This window comes from Ahaetulla prasina, chromosome 1 (genome assembly GCF_028640845.1).
Source record: "Ahaetulla prasina isolate Xishuangbanna chromosome 1, ASM2864084v1, whole genome shotgun sequence".
Classification (NCBI taxonomy): domain Eukaryota; kingdom Metazoa; phylum Chordata; class Lepidosauria; order Squamata; family Colubridae; genus Ahaetulla; species Ahaetulla prasina.
Genome location: NC_080539.1, coordinates 184,271,503 through 184,283,582, shown reverse-complemented (window position 1 = coordinate 184,283,582; position 12,080 = coordinate 184,271,503). Strand labels below are relative to the sequence as shown.

General features: G+C 39.9%; 1 protein-coding gene across 1 annotated transcript in view; it reads left to right on the top strand.

Annotated features, from left to right (window-relative positions):
- The window catches only part of COL6A1 (collagen type VI alpha 1 chain), a 68,512-nt gene that overhangs the window by 22,882 nt on the left and 33,550 nt on the right, over nt 1–12,080 (top strand). Inside the window, exon 20 of the mRNA XM_058184921.1 lies at nt 7,843–7,905. Coding sequence (XP_058040904.1) covers nt 7,843–7,905 — 63 coding nt within the window. The remainder of the gene's footprint in view (nt 1–7,842; nt 7,906–12,080) is intronic.

Genomic DNA, 12,080 nt, shown 5'->3' with positions numbered 1-12,080 from the left:
ATGTCTTACCTTTAGGTTCCAAAATAATGTCTTTAACTAATAAAGGGTGGATAGAAATACATTTTTAATTATGCCCCTCCCCATTTATTATACTTCATTTCCCTTAACTCATCCATGGTGGTGGTATTATTATTGTAGTTCATTGCAATTGTCAGCCAGATGTTCTAACTGGATTTGGCATTTTTATCCACTTATTCATTCCTTCCCTTGGGATAGGCAGATGTGGATGTGTTAAAGTTATCATCACCGGATGTAATCTGTTCTGAGTAAAACTGCCTTTTGCAACAAACTGATGGTGAATTTGTCAGTGCTGATGGTCTTCGAGTGGTGCTCCAGTTGTTTTGTGATTTCGGCCAAAACTCCTATTACTATTGGTACTACCTTTGCTTTATTTTTGCCACAGTTGTTCTATTTCTATTTGCAAATCTTTGTAATTTGTTATCTTCTCCAGTTCTTTCTCTACTATTCTGCTGTCTCCAGGTATTGCCACATCCACTATCCAGACTTTTTTTTTACTTTTTTATCTGCAATTGTTAAGTCTGGCATGTTATGTGACAAATGCCTCTTTGAATTTTAAAGTCCCAGAGCATTTTAGCTTCTTCATTTTCTATGATTTTCTCTATTTTATGATCCCAACAGTTCTTGCTTGTAGGCTCATGGTATTTCTTTCAGATCTTCCAATGCACCATTGTTGCTCTTTGTCATGATATTGTTTGTGAAAAATATGTGTTATCTACTTGAAGCAGTTAACTAGGTAATCCACTGTTTCTTCAGCTTCTTTGCAGAGGCGTCACTTGCTGTCTTATGCTGTCTCATTTCTGGCTTTTATAAATGTTACTATTTTTTCATTTGCTGTTTCTATTGGAAGAAAATGTTTGTGTCTATATAAATTTCTGTGGATAAGAGTTGTTTCTATATGAGAGAGGGAATAATTGGTATATCCAAATGGGCAATCAAGTTTATAAATTGTCTGTGTTCTTCATGAGCAGGACGCTGGACTAGAAGACTTCCAATGTCCCTTTCAACCCTGTTATTCTTTGTTGTAACCTTGTCTTTCTAGTCTTCCAATGGTGCCCTCATCACCACTGTAACTGAATCAAACCATTATCCTGTTGATGGTCCTCTGCTTCTCTTTCCTTCTACTTTTCCAACATTAAAGCCATTTTCAGAATCAGATCTTCGTGTGTCCAAAGTATGATACTTAAAGTGAGAACTCAAAGTTGATTTGTTTAATGATTCATTGGTTTGTTTTTATGACTATTTACAGCATTCTCCAGAATCTTCTCCAACACAAAGTTCAAAGGCAATAATGCTCTTTCTGTCCTGCTTCTTCAAAATCCAACTTTCACTGCCATAGAGTGCCACAGGGACACACAATGGCTTAATTAATGTACAATAGTGGCCAAATTGTAGAAACCTTTTGGGAAAAGTGTATTTTCTAAAACTAGCTAATAACACCACTTTTTTTGGAAGTAGCACCATAAAATTATATATCAATGGAAAAATAATTTAATCAAGAATGTACTGCAATAACTTTTATGAAGGATTTGCTATTAGAATAGCAGTTACATTATAAAGAAGAAAAGTGAAACACGTAGAAAAAACGAGATATACAAAAATTATCATGTCAGTCAGTAACATTTAGCATGAATTACAGCCTTACAACATCTTCCCATGGAATGAACCATGTCTTTTAGTTCTGCAGCTGTTATAACGTGAAACCAAGATTGAATGATTGCTTCTATTAACTGGGTTTTATTGCTGGGTTGCTTTTGACTAACAAGTTTCTTTAGTCAGCTCCATAGATTTTCAATTGGGTTAAGGTCTGGGCTATTCCCAGGCCATTCCAGCAGTGGAATATGATTATTTTGAAACTTCAAAAAAAAGTTGGTGTTATTAGCCATCAAACGTCAAAAATACACTTTTCCCAAAAGGTTTCCACAATTTTTGTCATTACTGTAATTAGTAGTAATTAATTCAACTAATATAGATATCCTCTTTGTCTTGCTCCTGTTCTTTTTTTGTTGTTGTTGTTGTTGATCCTGGTAGTTACAAATACATTGCTAAGCAAATATGCCTCACAAAGACATGTTTGTTGGTAGAGGGGACAGGATTTATTTCTGCTGTAGGTGGCAGTCTAGTCTTCTAATCCACTCTAATCCTGCCCAAGGTAGTTTCAGCCAAATGGCTGTCTAATCTCTTTCTGAAAACCTCCAGTGATGGAACACCCACAACTCTGGTAGTAAGCTGTTCCATTGATTAATTGTTCTTCCTATCAGAAAATTTTCCTTAGTTCCAAATTGGATCTCTTTTTAACAAGCTTCCACCCATTGTTTCTTATCCTATCCTCAGGTGCTTTGGAGAATAAGTTGACTCCCTTTTCTCTGTGACTATCAGGTATTGGAAGACAGTTATCACATCACTCCTAATCCTTCTCTTTATTAGGCTAGACATATCTAGTGTCAAGCATCACGGAAATCAGAAAATCCAGAAAATTCAAATAGGTATAAAGATTTATTGCAAGCTTAAGATCTCTACAAGAATCTGAACTACTAACTGTCAAAGCAAATTGGTGTTAGATAATAGTCAAAGGAATTCAAGGTGGGCTGGACTTAGATCTCTTATGGACGCGAAGGGACTCATGACGCATTTGATCCCTTTCTCGGGCTCAGCCTGGTCATCTCCTACATCTAGCTCCCTCAACTGTTCATCATATGGTTTAGTGTCCAGACCCCTTACCATCCTTGTTGCTCTTCTCTGCAAAAAGGATGGTAAGATCTCTTCTAGGATGTTACCATCTTTTTTGTATCATGGAAACCGGAACAGAATATAGTATTCCAAGTGTGGCCTCATTAGTGATTTATCTTCTTTTTGGATAAATTTGATATGTGAACTAACTGGAGTGATAAAATGTCCTTATCAACTGTCTGACTAATGAACCCAAAATAAGTAAACACTCTCTGGAGCTTTGAATTCCCAAAAGTAAAACTTTATTGGATACACCATTTTGGTACTGAAGACTCAAAACCAACTCTGGTTTGCCTAGGTAAACAATAGCTTCCCTTTCTCCCTATGCATGGATGATCACAATGTCCAATTACGAGATATCCTTTTGTTATGGGAACAGCCCACCTCTGTCTCAAGCACCTGAAGTGGTGACCTTGATGGTTTCCAGGCTGCCACGGTCTATGCACAAATTCTCAGCACTCCATTCCACCCTTCCCTCCCCGCCCCCAGTTCATTGGCAGGTTGAATAGCAATAAGGTTTAAAAGAAACAAAGCAGTTCAATCTTCACAGTCCTATTCTAAATGCAGACAGTTTAGCTAGTGACTACTAAAAGTAGTGGAATGGAACCCATATATGACTCCAAAACCAAGAATCTTCCTGTTAAGTTACAAAGAGACTTAAGGAGGAAAGTATGTTTGTTAAGTTTTTTGTTTACATCTGATGTTTTCTCAAACAGAATTGCAACTGTATTTGGGGAGCAGATGTGGACAGATGTTCATGCAATTAGTTCTAAAACATTAATTTCCATGATTTTATATCTCTTTACTATCATCTAGTGATTTTCTGGAGTTCTTCAGCTCGGTTATAGCAGGCCTAAGAGATAGATACTTATGGTTCCAAAGAACAAGTAAAGATTATGAAGGAAGTAACATGTGTTGATCAAAATTCTGCAACTGAGTTTTCTGTTCTCATGGTAGGAACAAAGGAAAAGGAAATTCTTGTCTTATAGGAAGCATGCTTTAGGAGAAATCAAAACAGAGACAAATATATTGCAAATAATCCTTGACAGTTTTGCATCAAACAAAAATTGCCATTTCTTTGTGTGAATGTTGTTACAAGAAAACCGGGATATTTACGGGACCGCCTACTGCCGTCGGTAACCTCCCATCGACCTGTGCACTCCCACAGAGAGGGCCTCCTCAGAGTGCCGTCAGCCAGACAATGTCGGCTGGCGACCCCCAGGGGGAGAGCGTTTTCTGTGGGAGCTCCGGCTCTGTGGAATGAACTACCCGTTGGGCTATGACTTCTCCCTGATCTTCGGACCTTTAAGCGCGAGCTCAAAACCTTCTTTTTTCACCAAGCAGGGCTGGCCTGATACAATTTTAATTGAATGTTTTAATGGGTTTTTTAAGGGGAATAATTTTATTAATAATTTTATTCAAAAAAATTTAAATTTTCAGCTTATTGAATTTAGATTTTTAATGGTTATTGTATTTTAAACTTTTTTCGATATTTATTTTTTATTTTTGCTGTACACCGCCCTGAGTCTTCGGAGAAGGGCAGTATAAAAATACAAATAATAAATAAATAAATAAATAAAAAAGGTTGGAGCTTCTAGTAACATAATATCCAGCTTAAGTAGGAAAATAGTTCCAATTGCTCATTAGACCTAGTTACAGCATACTTTACCTTGTGCTCAACCACTTCCTTCCTGTTTTCTCTAGGGAATAATTCTGGAAACCAAGTCAAACAAAAAATGTCATTACCCATAAAACATGGTAGTATAATATTCATGAGTTAATGGGAACTTGAATCCAGGCTCATGTTGATATTCTAGCTGCTGATTGCTGCTGATTTTCAGTTAAAAACATGCTATTGTCAATAGGGCAAAGGGTAACAAATAATTAAAATGTGGGTTTTGTATCTACAATAAAACAAACATGCTGACATTTTGGGAAGACAGTATATCTTTTAAACTCAGATGATAGAATAATGATTATTTAATCATCATTATTATATAATTTGCACATTTACACTGTAGGAAAATCCCTGTTAGGATCGTTCTTTGCTCAGTTCAAGTCCAAATCTTCAGCTGTAAGCGCAGCTGGCATTTTTAGAAAAGGGATTCTTGATCTACCTCATTCCAAATTCATAAAGCAGAGACATTCCTAATTCTTCACATGAACCAAGTATTATGTTTTTTTTATTATTATTATTATTTATTGAATTTTTATACCGCCCTTCTCCCGAAGGACTCAGGGCGGTGTACAGCCAAAGATAAAACACAATACATATACAATTAAAACCAACAATTAAAACCTAGCAAATTACAAAAGGCTGATAATTAAAAGGTTAAATTTAAAATTATAAAAAATTTAAAAAACCCAGTAAAAACCCCAATTTAAGATTAAAACTATTAAAACCATTATGCCAGTCCCGCTTGAATAAATAAATATGTTTTTAGCTCACGACGGAAGGTCCGAAGATCAGGCACTTGACGTAGGCCAGGGGGAAGTTCATTCCAGAGCGTCGATGCTCCAACAGAGAAGGCCCTACTCCTGGGGGCCGCCAGCCGACACTGTTTGGCGGACGGCACCCTGAGGAGACCTTCTCTGTGAGAGCGTACGGGTCGGTGGGAGGCATAGGGTAACAGCAGGCAGTCTCGTAAGTACCCGGGTCCTAAGCCATGGAGCGCTTTGAAGGTGGTAACTAAAATCTTGAAGCGCACCCGAAAGACCACAGGAAGCCAGTGCAAACTACGCAGCAGTGATGTTACATGGGAGCCGCGAGCGGCTCCCTTTACTACGGGACTAACGTAGTAGCCTCTGGGTGCACCTCAAGGGCAGCCCCATGTAGAGAGCATTGCAGTAATCCAACCGAGACGTGACCAGAGCGTGAGTGACTGTGCATAAGGCATCCCGGTCAAGGAAGGGACGCAACTGGCGAACCAAGCGAACTTGGTAGAAAGCCCTCCTGGAGACGGCCGCCAGATGTTCATCAAAGGACAGCCGTCCATCCAGGAGGACACCCAAGTTGCGAACCACCTCCTTTGGGGCCACTAACTCACCCCCAACAGTCAGCTGCGGCTGCAGCTGACTGTACCGGGGTGCCGGCATCCACAGCCACTCCGTCTTGGAGGGATTGAGCCTGAGTCTGTTTCTCTCCATCCAGACCCGTACGGCTTCCAGGCACCGGGACAGCACTTCGACTGCTTCGTTGGGGTGGTCCGGGGTGGAAAAGTACAGCTGAGTATCATCAGCGATGATAACTCACCCCGAAACCACTGATGACCTCGCCCAGCGGCTTCATATAGATGTTGAACAGGGTAGGCGAGAGGATCGACCCCTGAGGCACCCCACAAGTGAGGCGCCTCGCGGACGACCTCTGCCCCCCTGTCAACACCGTCTGCGACCGGTCAGAGAGATAGGAGGAGAACCACCGATAAACGGTGCCTCCCACTCCCAATCCCTCCAACCGGCGCAGCAGGATACCATGGTCGATGGTATCAAAAGCCGCTGAGAGATCTAATAGGACCAGGGCAGAGGAACAACCCCTATCCCTGGCCCTCCAGAGGTCATCCACCAACGCGACCAAAGCCGTCTCCGTGCTATAACTGGGTCGGAAGCCGGACTGGAACGGGTCTAGATAGACAGCTTCATCCAGGTGCCGGGGAAGCTGCCACGCAACCACACTCTCTACAACCTTCGCCACAAAGCGAAGGTTGGAGACTGGACGGTAATTACCCAAAATAGCTGGGTCCAGGGAAAAGTTCTTAAGGAGAGGTCTCACCACCGCCTCTTTCAAGGCGGCGGGGAAAACCCCTTCCACCAAAGAAGCATTTATAATCCCCTGGAGCCAGCCTCGTGTCACATCCTGAGCAGCCAGCACTAGCCAGGAAGGACACGGGTCCAGTAAACATATAGTTGCATGTAACCTCCCCAGCAACCTGTCCACGTCCTCGGGAGCCACAGAATCAAACTCATGTTTATATAAAGTTTTGGCACAGAGGAAGAAGGAGTGCTGCCACATAAGAGATTGTGGTATAGCCCTCCCTATTATATATATTTTTCAAATGAATAAAACATTTTTCTCCAGAAGTCCCTCAATTAATCTGGCTCTGATCACTCTTATATTTCTACTTCTCAGAAAATGGGTTGACAAGCAGCAATCTCTCCTCTTGCCCCCTCTCCACTGCACCCTTCACTAATGTTCTCATAGTCTAGCTTCCCACAGACTCTCTGTGTTTCCCAAGACCTCTTAATTAAGATTGGGTAATGCAGTAATACCCCTCGGTATGCTTCTGTGTTAGACAGCTCATTATTTTGGCTTCTTGTCCTTCTGTTGTGCTACTGTCCCATGAGTACAGCATACTTTGGCATTCTCTAGAAAGAAATTGTTGCCCAGTGATAATATTTGAAACACAAGGATATTGCTCACTGCTGGTTCTTTGAGTCAGTGCTGTTTACTTGCCATGTTGTAGTCAAGTCTCAGAGAGTGAGTAGTGTCCCTGACTGAGGATGACAAGAAGTCAAGCCATCAAGAGGGGACCAAGCAGACAGAAATGCTAGAAGTGCCACAACCCAGCAGTCAGTTTCAGTTCCTTGTAGCCTTTGGGCATTTCTGCCAGGCCATCGATACTGCATCAACTCATGAGGAAAAGAGGGTATATGGCCACTCTCATAGTTGCTTTGCCTTAGTCCCATTTGAGCCATTAACTTCTCAGTACTCTTTATTCTACAAGCAAATTGGCAAGAACGTTGGAAATAGTTGGCTTCCATGACAATATGATGCAATGGATCCTACATACAGTATAATTATGCCAAAATCCTCCAATCTCTGGAGGATTCTGGGCAAGATATGATTTTTGTTTTAAATGAGCTTTTTGAGTAGACAATCCATGGATTTTAAGATTATCTGGGCCTTTGATAGTGTTTGCTTGATATTGCTTTCCTGTGTTGATTATAAGCAAAATATGGTATAATTTAGTATATATATTATACGTATAGAACACATATGATTCAACTCTGCAAATGTTATATTGTCTTTTGTTTCTTCTGCTTTTCTATTTATTCTACTTTGGAAGTATTGCTACATTTATTTTCCTCTTTTTTTAGGGTGAGCCAGGTCCACCAGGAGAACAAGGCCGTGAGGGACTTTTTGGACCACCAGGAGAGCCAGTAAGATGCTCTCAATTCTTCTGCATCCTTGATCGCTCAGTTAGGCAGAGGGAAAATGTAAACCAATGAGTGGAAAGGAAGAGAATATTAGACAAGGCCCTGGCTTTGAATTAATTTGAGTTTCATAATAATAATTTTTTCACAGTGAGGATCAATCAGTGTAATTAGTGATGGGAGTAGTGCAAAAGCCGTATAAGCAATTAAGACAGTCAAAAAGGGCTTGATTCTGGCTCATAATGTGAGGATCTGGTATCCTTGTATCATTATCAATAACATTACTAAGAACAGATGATACTGTTATGAAATATACACTGAATAAGAAAACACATTATTAATGAGTTCCTCTTATATTTTCTAATATAAGACCATGTATATAGATTGCAGTAGATACTATTTATTGTCCCTTTTGCTTTTATATTTTCCACTTCTCTGCATATATTTCTACTGGCCTGTGTATTCCAGTGATAGAAGAAAATTGTCTTTCAACAGATCCAGGACATTTCGATCCCATAATGCTCCAAAGTGAGGCCTCTTGCTCTATTCTATTAGTCCAGTTTGTAGTTTTAAAACAACACGTATTGTTAAAATAAAATGCAGATGTTCTGCACCAAAATGGCAAATTGAAAACAGCAGCTAGCATAAAAGCTGACATAAATCCCATTTAGAACCTTCCCTGCTATAAGAGCCCTCTGTGTTTTTCTATATAAAATTGAACATATTGCATCAAGGTGACCAAGCAAGAGTTCCTCAAGCAACAGACTTTTTAAAAAGAGAAGAAAAAAGAGACCACAATTATTCCTTCTAAGGGGGATACAAAATGGCCATGAATCACATTTTAGAACTCATGATTCAAGTAAATGAAATTTTTAAAAAAACTAAACTGTCAAATAAATTGGCATCAGTAGAATAATGAAAATTGATACCTCTTTTAGGAAAAACAAATTATAAAGGGCTATAAAAGGGGGAATAGGAAGTTCTTAAAGCTATTTATTTTGGTTATTAAGCCAGTACAGGGTTTTTCTTGGCTCAACGGAAAGCTAAAGTCTGGCAAATTAACTGATAATACTGCATGTCCTAGACAGTACTGTTGCACAAAACTAAAATTTAAATTGTACAGTTTCCCTGTTGATTATTGTCTTCGTAGTTTGTTCTAAATGACAAGGATGAAAATGTGCTTTAAGTAAAGAAATAAATAATACTCATCCTAACGCTATTCTTTGTATGGGGAATCCTTAACTTTTCCATAAAATATTCTGCAATATTCATGAGTAACCTCCATATCTAAAATATTGCAAGATCAGGCTTCTGCATCCTCTTCGCTGTGCAGGTAAAGATAGTCCTCAACTTATAACAGTTCATTTAGTGATTGTTCAAAGTTATAACTGGACTGAAAAGTGACTTTTTTCGTACTTACAAATGTTGCAGCATCCCCATGGTCACATGACCAAAATTCAGATGCTTGACAACTGACTCATATTTATGACAGTTGCATTGTCTTGGGTCATGTGTTCACCTTTTGTGACCTTCAGACAAGCAAAGTCAATGGGGAAGTCAGATTGACTTAACCATGTTACTAACTTAACAACTGCAGTGATTCACTTAAAACTGGGGCCAGAAAGATTGTAAAATGGGACGAAATTTGCTTAATTAGTAATTAATTAATTAATTAATTAGCAGCAGAAATTTTGGGCTCAATTGTGGTCTTAAGTAGAGGACTACCTACATATGTGAACCAAATGATGGTTCAGATTTGCATCTATACTTGATGCAAGTATATTTGAACCCCATGCTAATTGATTCTCATTTTTTAAATGCAATTAAACTTTTGAAATCTCACCTGCCAAATATATATGTACATGTATATAACTCCTAGCTGTCAGGGTTCCAAGTAACACCCCCAATGAAAAAAGACTCTGAGGCTTGAAGTTCTTCAAAGTTCCATTTTATTAGAGATGTCATATTAGCACATCTGGGAAAGCCCGAATCTGAAAGCTTCCAGGTTTTCCCCACCCAAGAGAAAGTCCAAGTCCCTGCCCAGCACCCACATGTCCATCACATGGTCCAATTAAAGCACCATCCCAGCTGGAGATGCCTCCCAGTCACAACCCTCCAGGTGCAGGGCAAGATGTCCTTGACTCTCTGAGAAAGGAATGTTATTATAATTATATATCACCCCTGCTCCGTACAATCCCCCCTCCCAGTTTCCCACAGCAGTAAATGTGACAGGCCTGAAGGCCCAGTGCAAAAGATGGCTTCCAGGCCTGACACTAGTATTTGCACGGTGTTTGTATTGGACCTGGTAATCTGAATAATTTTCATTTACCCAAGGCAAAGAGGTTGGATCTGAAATTACTGTTTTGTAAAGTTTTACTCCTGAACTGATACCCCCAGAGCTCCAGCATTCAGCAAACAGCAATGCTGGAGAGCCATGACAGAAAAAATGTTTAATTGAATAACAGAATTGGAAGGGACCTTGCAAGTCTTCTAGTGCGACCCCTTGTTCAGGCAGGAAACCCTTTACCATTCCAGACTAGTGGAAAAACTTCAGTGGAGCACCCACAACTTCTGAAGGCAAGCCATTCCACTGGTTAATTATTCTCACTGTAAGGAAATTTCTCATGGCAACAGCCCAGTGGTAGAGAAAGAAAAGGTATAAGTAATTGGATTTAGCCCCTAACACATCTGACTTCAGAGCGAATATTTACAAGCAAATCCACATTTACAAATAACTTCCTTTTCCAATAAAAGTCTAAAAAGTTACAGCTATTTATTTTGTATGATAATGGGAGCTTTTCAAATCCTATTCTTGATCTAGACTGGTAAAATATGTAATCAAAGCTGCTTGTAAATAGAAACAGTCGACTGTTTGATAAATCAATTGATAGAAAGTGAAGTATTATCACATTTGCAGAAATTATCTAAAAAAACCCAAACCATTGAAATTGTCCATATAAAATATGAGCAATAGTAGAGGACTGACTGTATTTTTCACCCCCAAAAAGAGGGTGAAAATCTGGGTGCATCTTATACGCTGAATGTAGCCCCATCCACCTGCTGCCTCCCCGCACACCTTCGGAGATTGTCGGCCTCTGTGCATTGCATTTTCTGGCAGTTTCAGGCGGCGGTGATCCTCACATTAGGGTGCTTCTTGGAACCGGCCGAAAACCTCTGCTTCTGCGTTTTTATGAGGACACGCGGCTCTGCAAATTGCATTGGGGAGGAAAACGCAATGCATGGAGGCAATGCTCTTGCGAAGTGGGCGCTTCTGCGTGAGAGGTATAAGGCTAGGTGGCTCGCCGCCCAGCCTGTCCCTTCTCCAGACTACCCAGGATGAGGGCAGTCGGCTTCTGCTCCTGGCTCAGGAGGCGGATCTGGCCAGGCGGAAAGAGAAAGGAGGAGAAGGAGGAGGAGGAGGGGCACGCGGCTCTGCAAATTGCTTTGGGGAATTGAAGAGGAAAATGCCAGAAACCGCAATGCATGGAGGCAATGCTCTTTTTCCTCCCCGATTGCCCAAAGCAATTTGTTATAAAAATCCGAATGGAAGTGAGGACGCCGCGGATCCTGATGCTGGTAGGCAGAGGCAGAATTCTTTTTTTCTTGTTTTCCTCACCCAAAATTAAGGCGTGTCTTATACTCCGGTGCGTCTTATACACCGAAAAATATGGTACTTTCTTAACTTATATAACATATTGTTAGCCTCTAAATTTGGAACTAATGAGGCAGCATGTGATCTACCTCTGGGTTTCCAAAGCTAAAATGTTGATATGAGTTACCAACAATAGCTAAACTGCATAAGGTATTATAAACTTAAAAAATCTACTTGCTTGCAAAATATTTTCAAAAAGAATAATATATAAAAAGTCTCTTCCTCCTAAATATACAAACAAACAAAAATTTTATTTCAGTCATTGACCAATAAAAATATGTTCAGTGCAGTAAAACAAAGAAAAGTTAATCTCTACCATCAAAGACTGTTGGCAAACATTTGTGGGGAAAGTTTACAAATAATGTAGCAGAATATTGGTACTTTTGGAGAAATAGATTTGTCCTGTTTGTCTAACAAATAATGCGTATACGAATTAGTGCAATGCCCTTGAAATTTAGTTTAAAAAGGGGTAATCAATCGATGATAAATGTCCCTATAGAACTAGCAATATGAAAGAATTTGGGTCTTG